Source organism: Leuciscus leuciscus (genome assembly GCF_965113295.1).
Source record: "Leuciscus leuciscus genome assembly, chromosome: 23".
In the NCBI taxonomy this organism is placed as follows: domain Eukaryota; kingdom Metazoa; phylum Chordata; class Actinopteri; order Cypriniformes; family Leuciscidae; genus Leuciscus; species Leuciscus leuciscus.
In genome coordinates, this window is record NC_138747.1 from 4778498 (window position 1) to 4799279 (window position 20782).

Genomic DNA, 20782 nt, shown 5'->3' on the forward strand with positions numbered 1-20782 from the left:
CTATAGCGATGACGATAAATATATAGTTCTAAAAATCGTTCTAAATATTAAAGAATAATCCTCGGCACAACTATAACGATAACAGCACAGAGGAACGATATCATTGGAATCACTTTTTTTTTTTAGCTGATGAAACATTGACAGCCAATCAGAATCCATCCTGCTTTAAAAAGATTGAGCAAAGACAAAAATACAGTGTGCACTTATAATAAACAGAACGATATCGTCCGCTGGGTTGGACGCAAATATAGTTATTGTTAGTTATTCTTATAGTTCTTGGTGTGGACGGGCCTTGACTGTTTTCATTTACACAGACCATCCAACTATAGCTGCTCTTATACCTTATAGCTGGTCAAATTTAGGTTATATTTTTGAATAACAGAAAAATGCTATTTTCCTATGTAAGAAAATAAAGTAAAAAACAAAACAAAACACAACCTTTTGGAAGAGCTGTGATATGTCACCTTTTAAGGTTTAGATGCATCTCGGCTATTAAAGGAAAGTTCTGGGTTAAATACAAGTTTAAATCACGCTGGTTTGACTTGTCTCTCGATTTGTAAAATAATGCAAAAATTGAATTTACTGCAATTAATGAACTTACAATGGAAGTCTATGGGGTGATGCATTGCGCCTGGTTGCAATGCAAACTACACACTGCTAAAATACACACTTTTAAAAGTATAGCCACAATACTTAAATTATATACATAATAGTAGTGATAAAATCAATGCAGTTTGTGCAGATGTTATCCAGTATTTCAACACCTTGTTCACCATCGCATAATCATTACAAGCGAAGTCCTTTTTTAGGCAATTCATTAATATTTTGAATTAGTTTTAATATTTTGAATTTGTTTTAGTCATTATTTTATGTTTTAGTCATTTCTTTTATTATATATTATTTTTATTTCAGTATAATTTTTTTTGTATTTCAGTTAGCCGCCAAAGCAACATTTCTTAATTTTCGTTCTGGATTTTTAACTGTAAGATTTTTCAATATTTATATTTAATTTTAATTCAGCCTTATTTTAGTTAACAATAACAAAACTGATGCACAGATACCACAGAGAGAGTTTATGTACAGTATAGCGAAAAACATACTTACTGGAATTATGTTAGCAATGCATAGCTTCACATTTCTCCTTCAAAAGAATGTTTCCCCCCCTTAGAGTTCCATTATAAGTGCATTACTGCAAACATTTGTGTTTTTACAAACTGAAGGAAGAGTTGATATCACAGATGAACCTGGACCATTCCTTTAAGAAATAATCTTGTTTTGGTGTTGTATGAACAATATGCATGTTTTCTTCCCCCCTCCCTTAAAAAAGTCATTGTGCTTTTTATAGATCACATGGTTTTCTTTATAATGCAGAGCACTTTTATTTTCTGACAAACGCTTATTGTTGATGTTAGCACACGTTTCTGGAGAAGAACTGCAAATAATCGTCCACAAAAACCTTCTAGTAAAAGCATCAGTCACTGATCTTGTACGGCAGGAATGCTTGGCTTGTGCCTGCATTTATTTTCCATGATTTTTCCTCAGCGTTGGAATCTGTGTGGAAGGCGTGGTGGCTGGAACGGACTCAGAAGACTAAAATTACACACTTATTCTGCCACTCTTTTCCTACGCACATGGCAAATGAGTATGAATGTGAAAGTGTTATAAATAAATGACGGTGGTGCCTGGAGGGTGTGGTAATTGGAGTGAAATGTAGTAGTGGTGGTGTTATTGTGCACAGTCTATTTGTAATAGTATTATTGTGCAAGGGGATTTACAGTTTACGACGCAAGGACCAGATGTTTGAAAGAAGACCCGGAGTCAGAATTCTAATAAATTGAAGAAAAGTCTTACTGAAGATAGTTTGCAGTTTCATCAGCAGAAGTCATCTTCAAGACTCACACAGGAGTCCGTAGGCCGCCCCGCTTACAGTGACAAAGATCACAGCAATTATACCCTTCACCACGGTCCAAGCTACGGCCTTGCTTCAGGTTGCAGTTTCTGATTGGCTAAGAACACATATAGTCTAAGCAAATTTCCACACATGGATAGATAGGATAGTTGTTGCACGATTCCTAGATTTAGGTCTGCGGTGACCTTGGAGGTCGGAGAAAGGCGTCTTCGGGTCTGTTGCATGCCGAAGTGTCCCATAGCTCCTATACAAGACCTGCACAGAACATCCGACGCACACAAGGGTATCGCAGTTTCTCAAGGTTGAAGAGGGCCTGAGCTAACTATCATCAGGACAAACTACCAAAACATATTTATACTACATTCCCTCCTCAGGAAGAAGTACAGATACTATTCACTTTCTAGAGAAATACACAGGAAAGAGGTACAATTCTGTAAATCAGGTGAAGTCACGTATAGTTGGACCCCTGTAACCTTAACTCGCCAGCTAGGAACGGGTATATAGACAACATATGTTGAGGGTCACATCAGTATGTACCTTAAAGCTGCTGGTTAACACCAAACATATGATTAAAAGTAAATTTGAATCACTCATTGAATATAGAAATGATTTATATAGAAATGCTTATCCTTGATGATTAATCCCTCATTACATATACATTGAAGCAGCAGTGGATACAAAATCCACCCCCTTCCCACAAATAGTACTTCATTTTTTTCTGGTGTCTCAGTTTATTCTGCAGGTGCAGCCTTTTGCACTTCACTTATTATGTTAGCAATGCATAGCTTCACATTTCTCCTTCAAAATAATGTTCCCCCCCCTTAGAGTTCCATCATAAGTGCATTACTGCAAACATTTGTGTTTTTACAAACTGAAGGAAGGTTGCCTGTTGTATTTTTAAACAAGGTGTAGTTAATGGGTTGTTGTCAAGTAATATTGATTATGTAAACATAAAACTTTACCTATGTATAAGGGAAATGTTATATTTGAGATGACTCAAATATCTATCTATCTATCTATCTATCTATCTATCTATCTATCTATCTATCTATCTATCTATCTATCTATCTATCTATCTATCTATCTATCTATCTATCTATCTGTCTGTCTGTCTGTCTGTCTGTCTGTCTGTCTGTCTGTCTGTCTATTGTTCTATCTGTATCTATCGTTCTATCTCTGTCATTTCACACCCTGTCATAATCTATTATCTATGCAGAAATTTCTTATCTAAATGTCAAAGTACATTCAAACGGATGTTACATAATATTTCAACACCATCCGAATTGATATTTGTAGTTTCTTTTTTTATCAATAAGTGCACTATGTTTATTGATACGTTAAATAACTAAATAGTCATATAGATGAAATAAGAGAGTCCATCATAAGATAATCTACATGCTTTGACTGGCTTCACTCCATTTCTCGTGCTGCTGATTTGACATCTGGAGGATATTATCGCTATTCAAATTACATGCACGTCATTTATTACAGATTCATAAAATCTCAGGCTTTGTTCTGGAGTTTTATTGTGCGCTGTTAGAGTGTCTAATCTGGTGGGCTTGTTGCTTCCTGTTTTGTATTATTGTGGTTGCAGCTAAAAATATCCGTACGTGAGATGGAGAGACTTTAGTGTTGCTCTTTCTCTGCTTCTTTTTGTCGTTCTCATTGTAAATGCGTCAGAAAACCGCTTTAATTAGTAGAATTAAATAAACTCTAGTTAGTTTAATGAGTCTAAAGTTAGCTAAGACTCCGTTAGCTAGCGGACTAGCACGCTACGCTAGCTGACCACCAAATATCTTTACACGATGTAAACATTCAAGAAAACATTCGGCATTTTTTTTATTTTATTTTATTTCTTTTCTGGTTTTAATCTGTCGGAAAACCCCTCCAGGACCGACTCCGGAGAGCACAAAGCTTCTCAGGTGAGTTTGACAGACATTAGCTCGATGCTAACTCAAGTTCTAACAGGTTGCAGTTTAGTACATTCGCGTCTGTTTTCAATCACTTTATAATTTGCTAACTTTATAAATATTGTAGAGGAATTTGAAAACTAAAACGAATGATAAATGACGCACTGTGACCCGTTTGCATTGTTAAATGTGGTTGAGTTGACGTGGAGGTTTTGCATAAGCTGCTATCTAGATTTCTGGAATTTATAATTTAACTTACACAAAGCTTTACACTAACGAGCAGAGAGTTTTATGTGAGTTTTAAAGGATTGTTTAGGGTTAAATGCACATTTAGCATATATTTCCATTGCTTTGCCAACCTTTGATACAGAATTTTCAAGTTATTCTCAAAAGAATTAAAGGTATATGGTCATTTTTATGTATATAAGAAATCTGCCATTATAAGTGTAAATTTTGTCTTTATATTAAATATGCAGATAGGTGTATATAATGGCTATTGAAGTGCACCATTATACCATTTCTAAATGTAATTATGATGAGATCCGGGGTCATTTAGGTATTTAATATGCAGCAAAATGAGTTTCTAATTTTAGCCATAAAATGAAATATGCACAAGTAATATGTTTACAGTATGCAATCACTATTATCATGAAACGGGCCATAATTTTGAGCTACATGTAATTTTTGATGCCATCTCAGCCTAAACTCTTTGTGTAGTGTAAAATTCCCAGATCCTGTCTCCTACAGTCGGAGGAATGCTGTCACGTCTCGCCTCTTTGTTTCTATGTTTGTGTGTTCTGTTCTGTCAGATTGTATGTGGGAGACTTTTTTCGCTCCCTTTGGCAACTACCAGCTGGATATCGGATGAGTCAAGGCAGATTTAGTTTTATTTTAAGCTGCTTACACGCACACAGTCGGTCTGCACTGTCCACACTGCCAGGATTACGCTGAAGTCCAGTACCATTTGGTATTTAATATGGTGTGCATATTTACCATGGTTTTATGATTTCAAGAATGGTCGCTCTAGGTTTGGTTTAAGCGAAACGCTTCCTAAACATTTGAGTTTGCTTCATAAAGCTCTCTCTCTTGCTATTACTTTACAATTCAATTTGTGATCTAATAGCATCTCGATCATTTATATTTCAGCCTCTGTCTGGATATTTGCCGGAATATGCCGTTACGTGTCGGCCAGACTGTGAGCTCGAACAGGGTCCCGTAAGGTAACGTTTCCCCCACAGCTGTGGCTCGAGAAGGACATGGACAGCTCAGTGACCCTGTGGCAGTTCCTGCTGCAGCTCCTGTTGGACCCCAGCAATGACCAGCTCATCTGCTGGACCAACGAGGATGGAGAGTTCAAACTACTGCAGGCCGAGGAGGTGGCCAGATTATGGGGCGCCCGCAAGAACAAACCCAGCATGAACTACGACAAGCTCAGCCGGGCTCTGCGTTACTACTATGACAAGGTGCGTAATGTCTTTGAAAAATAAAAGTTCAGTCATCATTTACTCGCCCTCGCACCGTTCTGAACCGAATGACTTTACTTCTTCCATGAAACATAAAAGTAGATGTTTTGCTGTTTGTCCGAGCTGTGATTGAGATCTGTTGAGCTGGAAAAAATAATAAATAATAACAAAGGTAGTCAATAGGGCTTGTGCTCTAAATTCCAAGTGTTTTGAAGCCATACAGTAGCTTTGTGTGAGGAACAGACTGACATTTTTTTTTGTCAGTATTCATAATATTCAGTATTCTTCAGCATATGGATGCACAAAAGGCTTAGGCCTATATCGTGACTGTAATGGTTATTGCTCAATATTTGTGCAGAACATAAAGTAAATGGGCAGAAGTTTTTGTCCTATCCTGATAATCTGAAGGGGGATATCAGGATTATATTGGTTATTGGTTAACAGTAATTTGTTTATTATTATTTGCAGATATTAAATTATTAAGGTACTTGTTTCTGCCTATTCTGAGATTTTAGGTTACTTTTGCCACCTTCTAGTGCTAATTTAGTTTTGTGATATGATATATTAGATCTTAGCTTAGTTAATTGGGAATTTTTAAATGGTGGTTGATTTTAAATTCATAGGTATTTAGCAATCATGTTCTGAAAATGTTAACAATAAAAATAATATTGCCTGATGAAGGTCGTGACACCGAAACGCTGCGGATAAAATCTTGATACTCGTTTGATTTTTTTTGACCTACCCATTTGGTATTTATTTTCCCACACACACCGATCACCTGCAGGTGTGCGATGGTGTTTGCCAAACAATAAAAATACAAAATAAATGTTTAGCACTAGATTAAATCAAAGGATAAACGTTTTTAAAAGTTCTTAAAATAGACGTATAAACTCTGTTATAGAGAATTTCTCATTTTTAATATTCAACTTTTTCATCAACTATTCATTTAAAAATGAATAGTATTCATATTACATGCTTTATACTTTTAAGAGTACCCATGTATTACACGGAGACATAAATTATAGAAAGTTGTTGACCGCTAAAATAGCTTCTCCATCTTACCGCCGACACTCCACTAAAGGATGTATTGACGGATCACATGCGTTCCACTGTCTTCACTCCTATTGGTTGTCGCTCCCGAAAGACACTCTTCATTTGCATAAAGTTTTCCTACATCCTGTCGCCAACGTTCGCTGTTGCTCGCACTGCCTGATATGGCCAGCTCTCCTTTGAAATGAATGTGATCATGTTGCTTTGTCGCTGTGTGACGCTGGAAGTGTGAACGCAGCTTAAATGCTGTTGTGGTCATATATTTAAATCAGTGTTTATTATAATTGCTAGCTGTCAGCGCTCTCCTTGCCCCCACACTCTTCTTGTCCATCAGGTTATTTTGTTGTTGTAAACACACAATCAAGTCACTCTGAACTGAAACAAGAGGGTCACAGAGCCCTGTCAGGTTTATTCTTGAGCGGGAACTGTGTGTTTGAGGGTTTGGCGCTTCTTAAGCCTCATCTTGGCACCACAGGGCAAGAGGTATCGTTTTCCGCATTCTTCCTGGTCTTTGAACACGGGATCGTTTACTTAATTGCATGTTATTTTGTTAGAGTGGGTAGAAGAATGCATCTGACGGGTAAAAATGAACATATGAGGGACGTTTTGGGTGATTGCCTTTTACGTAGATATTTTGAGATGCATGTTGGAGAAAGTCATTCTTCAGCTAAAATAAACATGCGTTTTCTCTAATCTTTCCTTGCAGAACATCATCAAAAAAGTAAACGGGCAGAAGTTTGTGTATCGTTTTGTGTCGTACCCTGATATCCTAAAGGGGGATGGGATGGCCAGAATGGAGGGTGCAGACGGGGGCTCTGCCGGACCTCTTCCCCTCTCTGACAAACTTGCAAATGTCTCCAGGGATAAAGACAGCAAAGACGCCCCAGACCGAGGTGCAGGCACACCGGGTCAGTCCAAAGCATCCAACCGGAATGACTATATCAACTCCGGCTTGTACACATCCTTCACTTTGACTTCTTTGCAGTCAGGAACGCAACTTTTTAAATCCATGAAGATTGAGAACCCAGGAGAAAAGCTAATGGACAAAAAGGCAGGCCAGGAGTCGCCCCAGCCGTCCACAGTCATTAAATTTGGGACCATGTCACAGAACAGAAACACCACTCTGTCTGCTATAGGGAGGCCTGAACTCCTGGCACAAGCCGTCCAGGTTCCACCGCGTGCTCCGACAGAAAATGAGACCAAACAGAGCACAGTCTCGCATGTTGTGTGTGCGTTTGTGGAGAATCCCACTTCAGAGAATGCCATGACGGGTTTCCCACTCTCAAGAATCTCCCCGTCACTGCTCCCTCATTCCCAGTCGCCCTCTTCTTCTCCGATGACGGATTCCCAGGAGCTGGTGATTGACAGTGAAATTGAGTCCCTCTCCTCACAGCCTTCAGAGTTACAGTTGCAGGTACAACATGCTAAAATATTGTGTAGTTGTTCTGTCGTAACTTCACAAGATCAACAAAGTGCGTTGAAGAAATTTTGGGACAATAACAGCAACACTCAGAAAATGGAGCTGAAAAGATATTACTCTTTATTTTGCCAACGTGTTTTGCTGCACAGACCTTCATTGGCCTAAATGATTTTGTACACCTGTAATCTTTTAGCTCTGATGAAGGCCTGTGCGCCGAAACTCCTTGGCAAAATAAAGAGAACATGTTGGAAATTAATATTGGAATGATGTTGGTGTGCCTTAATGATAAAAGGTTTATGTGTATATGATATATCCATGATGAAATTTTATTTTATTTAAAAAATATTATACATTTATTTTATTTTATTTGGTTGCAGAACAATTCATTCAGATATACATATATAATGTGTTTTTTTTCTTCGAAATGTGTTAATTTGATTATTTATTTTTATACTATTTTATTTATTATTTATATTTATTTATTACAATTCATTTAGGTATCCATTTTTAATAATGTCAATGAGATAAATTCAGCATTTGACTACATTTCAGGCCTTGATTCACTTTGAATATATATGATTATTTAATAACTTGCTAAATGAAGATGAATATAATACAAATGTAAATATTGATATCAATAATTATGTGTCCACCATTATTTTATGAAAATTCATTATTAAAACCTCTCTTTCTCTTTCGATCTGTCAGGTCCAGCCCTACTCTGTTTCCAAGGACACAGTAACAGCTTCTGAGATGCCTGACTCTTCACCCCGCAATCTCAGCGGAAAGTCAAAGAAACCCAAAGGCCTGGAGTTGATGCCCACGCTGGTGGTGACCAGCTCTGACCTCAGCCCTCTCAATCTGTCCAGCCCGTCCCTCCCCACGGCCTCTCTCACCCCAGCCTTCCTGCAGGTCAGTCTCCTCCTGACCTCCCCATCACACGAGTACAATGCTATTTTCTGCTGTCATTGGTTTGTTAGAATCATTAGACCATCAGCAGTTTTCGTGTTGGGTCGCGATTTCCATCCAACTCACTAGAGGCGCGTCCTCTTGTGCAGTTATTTACTCTTGCTGTCTTATTTGACTTTGCTCATTGTAGCCAGAATTTTGGACCGCTTTGCATCTTGTTCTGGCCAAGAATTGCCCAATTAGATAGAAAACAGCTGTTTGACCAACATATAAAACAAAACAACTAATAGCAGTTTGCTTTTTTGTGTCATTTAGTCTTAAAGTGCCCCAATTATGCTATTTTTATTTTATTTTAGTTAGCTAATTATTTAGTTTTGGAGGTCTCCTACAAAATGTTTGCATGCATCCAAGGTCAAAAAACACTTTAATTTTATCATAATATACATTTCACATCACCTCATTTCTCAAAGAGTCTGTAAACAATTTATTTAAAGGTTCATTCTATACCCCTCCTTTCTGAGAGCTTACTCTGCTCTGATGGGTCATTTCCCAGACTGTTGTGATTGGTCTGCCGCTTAAAGCTTGTGTCTGAAACAAAACTCCTATTATCATATCTGAACTTCAGCTCCGGAGGCTTCCTCAGCGTTTGATACACAGTGATACGAACAGATGGCGTCCATTTTTCCATATCAGTTCCAATGCCAGTCCTCATCTTGCATGCATGCAAAGTAACATGTCGACAACACAAATCAAACTCTTCCAGTCTCAGCTACAACTACAGTGTTTGAGGGCAAGGCAAAGTAGACGTTGTTTGTGGGCAGCCAATGAAGACCATAGGCTGGCATTATGCAAATTTGTAACGGGAAATGAGACTGGAATTATTGAGGACTAGTCAAGTCAAGTCAAGTTTATTTGTATAGCGCTTTTCACAATACAGATTGTATCAAAGCAGCTTCACAGTATTAAATTAAAATAATACAACAAAGTTTGTTTCAAGAGGAATTTATTGATTGATAAAATTAAATTAAATATCCCCAAAATATCCCCAACTGAGCAAGCCAAAGGCAACATCTACTGATCATTTAAAACTTTGCAGACCTTTTAGATTCACAGCTATATTACATATTTGAAAAGCATTATAGGGACACTTTAAATGAACGCCATGATAATTAATGCCATGCAACAAAGTGGCAGCTTATTTAAATAATTAGTAAAAGTCTCCATGTCATGTTGTACTGACAATTTGGAATAAATTAGTGCAAAACATGTAGATCTTGTGGTCAGAACATCCATCTATCTAAAAACACCAATTATTTTGCAAGCAAAGCAGAATTTTTTTTATTTTATGTGCATTATATGTACATATTTTCATTTTGGATTTTTATGTTCCAAAAAATATGCATACAAATATTTGAATGGATTTTTATGCAATTTATTCACACATCATTTTTGCCATATTTGCAATTTGGATGTCAAAAAGCTTGTGAACGACCTGTTAAATATGCTTGCAAATGCTACCAGGCTTATGCACAAATACTAAAAATGACCACTGATGATAAAACTGATCACTGTCTCTGAGTGTGGTTTAAAAGAAAATGGCCTTTTACAAGCAACATATTTTGCAAAAAAATGTGTGGTTATCCTGCACAGGAATATGGTGAAGTCACATTGAAATCCACTTGGTTATGTGGTTGCATTGATATTTTGAGGCACTAGAGGGCAATAGTGCACCATTGTAAGCAATGAGACTGAGTCGTGCTGAGACGCTTCACAGACACTCATTGGCTGTTATATGATCGTGATCATATGGTGAGGTTTAGCTGGATGCTACTTTGATGGATCACCTCGTTAAGACTGCACAATCTTTGCATTTACGAGCACTCATACAGCCAGCCCCAGAGGATCACCCCCTGCTGTATCTTCAGTGAGATGAAAGATGAAATATACTATAATTCAAATCTATTATTTATGCTTTTTCAGGAAATACAGCACCCTTGCCCTGTGATTAATTCTTATTGCTTCTTAAAGTCTCATTAAGCCACTTTTAATTAAACATTTATATTTCAGGGTTATGCCTCTTGCAAATGCTTTGTGCTGCGATGCTCACGAGTTTTTGGGAAAGGCACGCTTAATGGAAAGAGTTACTTCTGTAAAAGTTCACTTAATTTTTTTTGTTGCAGACACCCCTGCTGCTCACCCCCAGTCCACTTCTGTCGAATATCCATTTCTGGAGCACGCTAAGCCCCGTGGCACCCCTCAGTCCCGCCCGGAGACAGGGCCCGCACACCCTCTTCCAGGTGAGTCACTTAAACTAAAGTGATTTACTAAGCTGATATCCCTTTTCACACTTGATCCAAACCTAAATTTGATTCCATCCTCCTTAAAGGGATAGTTCACCCAAAAATTAAAACTACCACATTTACTCACCCTCAAGCCATCCTAGGTGTATATGACTTTCTTCTTTCAGCCAAACACAATCAGAGTTATATTAAAAAATATTCCTGGCTCTTCCAAGCTTTATAATGGGAGTGAAAAATATATGTTAAAACAAATATTGCATCACAATAAGTGTAATTGTGATTGTCAAAACATTTGGTAACTAAATAGAATTTTATGAAGTTACTGACAACATGTTACAATGTTTACATTGTACAATGACTGGTAGGATACAGTTTTTATTATTGCTTGACAAAAATGTCAAGATTTCAATTCCATTCTTGTGATTTGATTCCGATTTTGATTCAATATTGACTACTTTGGATACATGTTTATTTTAAATTGTATAAAAAATAAATAAAAAAATCTCACCTAATGCTGTAAACATAGAGGGCCCAATCTGCTGGTATTATTAAAGGTTAAAAATAACAAATGAAATTAAATATAATGCAGTTTTTGTTATAATAACAATTATTTAATGACATAAGTAAAAATATAATAAATATGTAATATAGTGCTCAGCAAAATCTCCTCTCTAGCTATTTTTTCTATTCAATTAGCATGCTATGGTCATTAAATGGCTTTCCTGAGGTAAATGTAATGTTATGTGACATAATTGTTCTCCTGCTATTATATATTGACCTCTTTCCGTGGTTGAAAAACACTAATTGGTCGATATTATGTATACTTTCGGTAAGTTGTAAAAATAAACTTTAAATAAAAAAGTAACGGATGATCGTGCACTTGAACTGAGGCGCTCAGCGATCTGTCACGTCACATTTACAAGCGCCAAACGTATTTTTGTCTGAATTTCGTAATAAAATTGACGGAATCTAAGAGCCGATAATTAGTTTAATATTAAAAGTACCTCTTTGCTCCGCAATTTTTCTGTGCGTGAGAAAATGGATGTGTGGCGTGTGAAAAGTGTCAATTGCGTGAGTCTCACGCTCAATGCGTGGACAGCCCTGTCCATATTTATAATCACTGGCTTCCCGCAACAGCCGTATAGCCAGTCTAGTTCCTCAAGGCTCGAAATTGCGACCATTTTGGTCACATATGCTCCTGAAATTTAATCTGTGCGACCTAAAAATATATTTGGGAGCATTTGTGCGAGTGCAAATAATGGTTGTGGGGCGACCTGTTTTCTTTTCTCTACAAAATGTTCGCACATTTCTGCACAGTGTGTCCCTTATGTGCGCTGATACGCGGTGGCCGGACCATCATTCTATCCAACGTTACACAACCAATCAAACTTCATCCTTACGTTTTTAACTTTAAAGTAGATTTTAGATCGGTTAATATTAGCTGTCAATCACCCCCACTCCCTTTCACTGAGCTCCGTTGTCACGTGACAAGGAGCTGACTATCGCGTGAAATATAAAAGGCTGAATAACATTTTTCATGTTTCATTAATGGATGAATCAGAGTTTTTTTTTTGAACGAATCTCTTGAATGTATGATTCAAAAACAAATACATTTAAGTCACTTGTCGCCACCTAGTGGTGTAAAAATGTAATCAATTCAATTGTTATTTGAAGCTCCATGTTACTTTCAAAAGGTGCTTTTCTCTATTCCTATCACTTCTGTAGACATCAATGTTTATATCCAAACTATAATCTTTAATTCTAGTTTCAATTCAAGTTCTTCTGTGATAATAAGAATATTTGTAACACAGAAATAACAATACTGTGTAGTTGAATATACTCTCTGGGTCCTTCATTTTTGGTGGGTGCTCCTAAATTTTTGAAGTTGGGAGCTCCAGTGCTACCAAGTAAAAAAGTAAATTTCAAGCCCTGTTACTGGTTGTACTTTTGGGCTTCAAAATCGAAGGTACCATTCACTCCCATTATGAAGCTGGGAAGAGCCAGGATTTTTTTATTTTTTTAAATAACTCCGATTGTGTTTGGCTGAAAGAAGAAACTCATATACACCTAGGATGGCTTGAGGGTGATTAAATTATAGGATAATTTTCATTTTTGGGTGAACTAACCCTTTAAGTTTGTCACATTTCATATTTGGATTCAAATCACGTCATCTCTGAGTGTCACAGCTGTTCCCTTTTTGCCCAAAAGGGTTTTGCACACCAGCCTGCATTTCCACTGATTTGAGAGCTTAATAGTAAGTCTCACAGCTTACTCACAAATAAACAAGTTTTGAGAACATATTTTAACAAGTCACAAGCTATCTTTGATGTTAACACTAAGACGTTACTTAAATATATGATGAGTAAAATTCACAGAAATCAGTCACACATATAATATTTGTCAATTTATTTTATTTCAGACAAACAGGGAAAATGAAGTGGTTGGAATATCTTTGTAGCAAGATGAAAATCATATGCAACACGATATTGTGCTTGAAAACAGCTTTGTTGATTTCAATGGGAGCAATGTCTTTGTGCTTTGAGGTTTTTAGTCGGTTTAGAAAGACTGAAGTGTGTAGGATTCCCATGGTTCTGGAAAAAAGTTCAAAAACGTGTATAATCAGAATAGTTTTTAGCAGTGAAGTATTTATTTTTATTGCCAAAAAAATACTTTTGATTATTTTTACAATTAGTTTATTACAATATTTTAATAGGTATTTCAATATATATATATTATCATTTATTGCTTAGTTATTAATGATTGGATATTAATTTATGATTTGGTTTACAACAGCTTTCTTATCAACCCTAATCAAAGCATCCACTCCAAAAACTTGGTGTAAAGTGTGAAAACTGGTGTTATTTGAATATTATTCATATACAATTATAGTATTTATTAATATTTTGAATGTAGCTTTTATTTTATATTTACTTTTTGTTTAAATTTTAGCTTAAGTTTGAGTAATTTTGTTATGTGCTGTTGTCATTTTTTTGGGGGTTAGTTTATTTTATATATTTCTATTTTTGAATTTATTTTTATTTCAGTTTTAGTAATAAAACTTAAACTTAATTTTATTTTGGTTAGTTGCCAAGGCAACATTCTAATTTCCAGCCCAGCTCACATTTATATTTCAATTAATTTCAATTAATACATTTTAATAGTTTTAGTATTAGTTAACGATAATAACACTGGTGAAAACATCAGACACTTTGAGATGTTCCCAATAGAGAGCCTAAGTCCCTCCCCTTCCGGTGGACCACCATGGGACCTTAATTCGGAAAAATATTGTATGGTAGTCACTGGCGAGAGACAACAAATATTTTGATCTCGTTTGAATTGTGCCCTGAATTACACATATGATGTTTGTCAATTTAAAAGATACATTTTAAAGTCAAGAAAGTCGCAGTTTGATGTAAAACTGTTGAGGTATAAGACTGTGAAAATACGTAATTACAAAGACTACAAACCCAAAAGGCGCACATGTGACGTCATAATTTTTTTCTATAGTCTTACGTTATAATCGTAACGTTACGCCGTCATGCCTGAGTGTTTTGTACCAGACTGCACACATACGAGAGATGTAGTTCATTGAGCGATTTTCACATAAAGCTAAATGTTACTCTTCTGTTTTATGACAAACTGCGACTTTCTTGACTTTCATAATTATCTTTTAAATTGACAAACATCATATGTGTAATTCAGGGCACAGTTCAGACGGAATAAAAAGATAAGTTGTCTCTCGCCATTGACTACCATACATATTTTTTCCAAAATAAGGTCCCATGAGCCGGAAGCGGAGAGGAGGGACTTAGGCTCTCTATAGTGTAACAATATTCCAGAAAGGATGCGTTCAGTTTTTTTTCATTCTGTTTCTCTTCTTTTTTATCAGTTTCCTTCTGCCCTGAGTTCCACGCAGTTCTCTGTTCCCGTGTATAATTTAGACGGCACCAACACTCCCGGCCCTCTCTCACCCGACCCACAGAAGACATAAAAGGGGGACGATATCTTTGCCTCGTGTTCTTGATTGATAAATGTGGATTAACCTCATTCTGTTCACCTGAACTGGTCCTCTTCAGGTAACAAAAAGATTTATGACCATCGTTTAAGCGTCAGTTTGACTCTTGAACCTTTGTGATGTCACAAATACTTTTCCTTGGGATGTATATCAAGCCATCATATAGTGTCTGCAGGACACTGTAAATCTTTAATTCCTGTTTTTTTTAATGCACTGGTCTTCAGGGATTGGCTCTAGTGTGACTAAAGCTGATAGCTGTTGATCTCCCCAGCTGCCAAAAGGGGCATCATGTGTGTGCTTTACCATTGTGTTCCTAATTGGGATCCTGAATTTCCTTGTGATGAAGAGATTCTCACATCATTTGTTTGTATAGCCAGATCTCCGTTCTGCATCGGAGAAAGAGGGATCGTTTTGTACATAATCCAGCAAGTTCATTTCGTCTCGACTCATGTTTGCCTTTTGTTTGGGGAAGTCCTCAAACAAACCTGCCTTGCCAAGCCAAACCGCCCCTTCGCCTTGTGATTTTTGATAATGGTGACCTCTGTATTATCTTGTATCTTTCCTCATGCTGCACTTACTGCCATGTATTTAAAGTGTTTCGTCGTAATAACCACATGAATGGCACTTAGATCAAAACAAGCTGCACTTACTAGGGCTTTTGCACCTACTCATGTTTACTAGCCATCCAGAAAAGTAGTGAACTTGTCGGCGGGTCAATAATTACCTCACGTAAATGACTCGCGACACAACTGAGAAACGAAAATGGAATTTCTTTCTGCTTCTGAGTGACTCTTGATTCGTTTCAAGGTAATACACAAATTTTGGTTTGCAAGTGAGCATTATAAAGGAACTCAGTCAATCTCGGATGTCTGCAGCACCAGCACGGTTTGTGAACGCTTTTCGCTCCAGGTTCATTTCTGCATAATTCCAGATATAATTGGCTGTTAGAGCTTATTATACAACTAGTATCACACAGCTACTTTGGGACGCAGTTTGTGTACAGACCATTTTCCTTCTACTGTGTCTGCATCTACAGTCCAGTGCGTCACCTAGTAAAACTAACCGACTAGCTGGTGCAAATAGTGACGTTTTATTGTGCATTTTAGACAATGTATCGCAATCAGAACCAGCAGAAGTCAAATTTCTTTGGGGTGGTTCACCAAAAATGAAATTCATGTTGTTCCAAACCTGTAAATCCGTCTTTCTTCCGTGTTTTTGAGAATATTTCAGCTCTTTTTGTCCATGACACATTACTTTCATTGAATGGACACATCAAAATATCTTCATTTGTGTTCCACAGAAAAAAGAAAGTCACACAGATTTGGAACAACATGATATTTCATTCATTTATGGGTGAACTCTTTATGAAGATTGATGCAGTCAGGATGTCATATTCTTGAAGTAACCCTCAACATTGGAACATCTTAAAACATTAAATCTAACTGGTGCTTTGACCATGATGCACATTTTTGAGAGGGCATTTAGTAGGCCAAATTGTCGCCACCCTCGTTGCAATGCTTGATGGCGACTGCGTAATGAAGCGTGCTTCCAAACGCCCCCAATGCCATCACCGTAACACACCGGATACGCCACTGCGGCAATGCTTAGCATACAAATCTTTTCATAGAAACCATTTTCCCTTTCTGAAAGACTGAAAGCCATTAGGAATGATTTCAGTTGAGTGGGAAAATCCAAGGACTTGCTTTACTCCAATAGACTGGCGATTCACCATTAAGCTAATGGAGCGTACACAGCGTAAAATGGAATGGAACGGCACCGGCTCAGTGCTTAAAGCCTCATCCCCACCATTAGGATGGTTGGATTGGTGGAGATCGGTTGGATGTGTACCGTAACTGGACGGCTGTCTGTAGAGCTCAGGCCAAATGCTCAAAACCATTCTTGCATTTGTCAGCTTTCCCGGTGTTGTGCAAGATTCAATCCCCCCGCAGAATACAATCTACCTTGGACAACAAGCCCAAGCTGTTTGTAATGCCCAGCCAGAAGTGTCTGTCCTTTTGTAGCTGGTTTGGCTGGTTAACCCAATCCAGTGAACCCCCACTGGTAGAATATACCATATATCTTTTCCCATTGATGCTCATTCAAAAGTTGCTGTTTTCAGAAGGCAATGCATACATTTCATATATAACATTGCACTATAGTAAATGTTTAGTGACATTTTTTGGGGGGTTCAGGCTTTTATAATGATTTATTGTCATGGTTAAACTTAAAGTAATGTTGTGTTTCTGATCATACTCAAAACAAATTCTTGAATAAATGTAGGGTCCATGGGGCATCGGATTCTATGAGATGTCTTGCACGACACCGGCAAAGATGCTAAACGTCTGATTCTACAAGCCCCCCTTTGCAGTCCTTATTTGGTGTGTGTGTGTGTGTGTGTGTGTGTGTGTGTGTGTGTGTGTGTGTGTGTGTGTGTGTGTGTGTGTGTGTGTGTGTGTGTGTGTGTGTGTGTGTGTGTGTGTGTGTGTGTGTGTGTGTGTGTGTGTGTGTGTGTGTGTGTGTGTGTGTGTGTGTGTGTGTGTGTGTGTGTGTGTGTGTGGAGTGTTTGGCAGTCTTGCGTCTCCACTTATGAACCAATATAGAAAATGAATGGCCATATGTTGCACAACATAAAACCCTACCTCTAAACAAACTCAAGCCATGATTTATAACTGACATGCGTTAAATACAAAACTGGAACAAGGCTAAAATGCTGACACTCAATTAGCAGGAACTGAGCTCTGTTAGTCCCTCCCTGTAGGACCACTTATAGTGCAATGATTAAAATAGAAAGGGAAATTATCAAAAGTGTGTGTATGTGTATAGGAACTGTTCAGCATCTCAAATTCAGTTCTCAGGTATTGTATGATTACCCACAGTCCTTATCCTTACCCACAGTCCTTATCCTTACCCACAGACCTTATCCTTACCCACAGACCCAACAAGTTGAAGAAATGGCTTTTTACACCCATGCTAACATGGTGCCTTCTAGTCTTATTTGTTGCCGGTGAAACGAAAACAGGCAACAGTTTCTATTCTGAACGGCTTTTTTTGTCATTTGCTGCTGAAAAGAGCTACTAACTAAAATTATAGATATTTGAAGGATTGTTCTGGTTTCAATACAACCATTGACAGCATTTGATCAAGAAATGAATTGCCCTAAGGACTTTAATTGTATTCTATTTCTTTTAAGTTTTTTTTATTTTTTATATTATTATTGTTGAAGGGATAGTTTATCCAAAAATGAAATTTATTCAGGGTTCGTACAAGGTGCTTAAAGTGCTTGAAGTACTTGAATTTGACTTTTTGAAATTTAAGTCCTGGAAAACGGCAATATTTTTGAAGAGGTGCTTGAATTATTGAAATACAATATATATATATGAAATTAATGTTTAATTGTTTTGGGGAAGAAAAAAAACCACAATCTTTTCACGTAAAATTCACGCCGCAGCCCGTCTGAGATATAGAGTTATTTCGCATGATATTAAGTTTATGATAAGTATATAATACAACTTTCATTCTTCAGTTCAATCATATATTCATGGAAATAAAAACAGTTCGAATAAGGAAGGCGATATATTTGTCATAGTATGATATCCTTTCAATGGTTAAGGGATGCCTGACAGCGCTGGTCAATAGATTGATCTCGATGAAGTGAAACATCAGACACCATATATATGTAATTTGTGTTAAAAAACAACTACAAATAATATAAATAAAGATATTGTTTGATAAGTGCTGATTTTAGTCCTTAAAATGCCAAAAAGTGGTGTTTGAAAAGTCCTTGAAAGTCCTGGAATTTCATTTTACAGAATCTGTACGAACCCTGTTTATTGTCATTTACTCACCCTTAAGTTTTGAAGAATGTTGTTAACCAAACAGTTGCTGGTCCCTATTGACTTCCATTGTGTTTGTTTTTCCATACTGGGGACCAGTGACTGTTTGGTTACCAACATTCTACAAAATATCTTAATTTATGTTCAACAGAAGAAAGAAACTCATAAACATTTTGGAACAACTTGAGGATGAGGAAATGACAATAAATTTCATTTTTGGATAAACTATCCCTTTAACACAGATCTTAAGTTGTATTTAACCCAGAACATTCTTTTCATGTAATATGTATCATCAGCATAGATTATAAAAGCTAGAATCCAGTAGAAAACAGATCATTTGAAATATTGTTTACTCATACTTTCCAGTACTATCAGTTCATATTTTCAGTCTGTATTCATAAATCAAGAATAGGAACATTTTGTTTCATTTATTAGCTGACATTGTAGTGCGAGTGTGCAAACATCTAACATTTATTTTGTTCGTTTTTTTGTTTTAAATCTGTTGTTTCAAACCTGCATGATAAAAATGAGATGTTTTGCAGAATGTCTTTTCCATACACAAACATCAGTTAATTAATGTAAAATGTATGATTTGTGCTTTATATTTTTTCTGATGCACTGTTTTCTGCGATGAAGAGACTGAAATTTGAACAATTAACTACTTGACACTATAAATTGTGGTATTTTTTTGGACCTTGAAAGTCTTTGTATGGAAAAAGAGCAGCTTGGACATTCTGCAAAACGTCTCTTTTTGTGTTCCACGGAAGAAAGAAATTCATATTTGTTTGTTTTTAGGCGGGTTTTGAACTATTCCTTTAAGGACATGAGTTAATTGTACATACAGTAACACGTGATGGGGTGTCAGTAACATTGTGCTGTTGTTTTGTAGTATTTTCACTTTGACCTGTAGCGTCTTCATTTGTATTCCTGCAGCATTCAGACTGAGTTTGATTGCTCTTGCCTGTATCGTGAGCACTGCACATGCAATTGCCTTCTCATCGAGGGGATCTTGAGTTGCTTAATGCCTTTTACATTTTGAATAATGGATTTTGTGCAGTGTGCAATGACTTTTTTTAACCTGTTTCCATTATTTTAGTTTAATGCTCTCTTACCCATGTAGTAGATTATTCTTTTTTCTTTTCTTTTTTTTGAGGAAAAAGCAGCTTAGTTTGACTGCACATTTTACTTCATTAAATAGTCATTTGTTTTGTTTCGATGAAAATTCACATTTTTCTCTGTAGGATCAAATGGGTTTGTTATATGTGTTTAGCTTTTAAACAATGATGTCTTATGTTTTTTTTTTTTTCTTCTTTGTTTGCTTGAGTTTTGTTTTCCCCCTGAGCACATTTAACTATTGTAGCCATACTGAACATCTGTTGTACTTTAATGTACTAACGCACTTAAACTTTTTTCCTCTTACCGGCACTTTGTGTTTTTTAGAATCTGTTGTAAAACTAATCTCATCTTATTAGTGACTCCACCACCCCAAACGCTCACATTTTGGTTTTGGATCAACATTTGGAAACTATGCATTCAAGCTATTTGCTGCACAGAGATTTTGTAATGAATTTAAAGACTTTCTGGCATAAAAAAAAAAAAAAAAAATCATGATTACTTTATCGATTACTAACAGTATATTTTCTCTTACTCCAAAAAGTCTAAAAGCCCTGTTTTTTTACTACTCTTGAAAATAAATGTAGAGAAATTGCACTTTTCATGAATAGGGTATACTTTATTTTTTTATTTTTTTAAAAGCAATTAAGGCTAATGATGATCTTTTAGAGAGAACTATTATGTTAAATAAAATATTGTCTTAACATGGCATGAAAAGTAATTGATATTCAATTAATTATAGAAATAATTTACTGTTATTATGTAACATTTAGCTGTTCCACTGTGCTTAAAGGGATAGTTTACCCCAAAATGAAGATTAATAGAGTAATCATTAATTACTCATCCACATGTTGCTCCAA

At 36.5% G+C, this 20782-nt stretch overlaps 1 protein-coding gene and 1 long non-coding RNA gene across 2 annotated transcripts; one reads left to right on the top strand and one right to left on the bottom strand.

The window, feature by feature from the left end:
- Nucleotides 1-100: 100 nt before the first annotated feature.
- Nucleotides 101-4929, bottom strand: LOC309488029. Its single transcript, XR_014201976.1, has 3 exons — nt 3991-4929; nt 2095-2164; nt 101-2006 (listed from the first exon to the last, which is right to left on the bottom strand). It is a non-coding gene; the product is annotated as an uncharacterized lncRNA (long non-coding RNA).
- On the top strand, nt 3072-20234 carry elk4 (ETS transcription factor ELK4). The gene is made up of 6 exons (XM_082155914.1): nt 3072-3831; nt 4966-5282; nt 7039-7746; nt 8461-8664; nt 10842-10958; nt 14851-20234. Exons 2-6 carry the CDS (start codon nt 5076-5078, stop codon nt 14950-14952), a joined length of 1338 nt encoding a protein of 445 aa, XP_082012040.1. The 5' UTR covers nt 3072-3831; nt 4966-5075; the 3' UTR covers nt 14953-20234.
- Nucleotides 20235-20782: the final 548 nt, after the last annotated feature.

Bases quoted from the DNA above. Each gene is read 5' to 3' on its own strand.
- elk4 (XM_082155914.1), top strand. From the start codon at position 5,076: ATGGACAGCTCAGTGACCCTGTGGCAGTTCCTGCTGCAGCTCCTGTTG. The intron at 5,283-7,038 runs GTGCGTAATGTC...CTTTCCTTGCAG, and splicing joins TGCGTTACTACTATGACAAG to AACATCATCAAAAAAGTAAA. The intron at 10,959-14,850 runs GTGAGTCACTTA...CTTTTTTATCAG, and splicing joins GCCCGCACACCCTCTTCCAG to TTTCCTTCTGCCCTGAGTTC.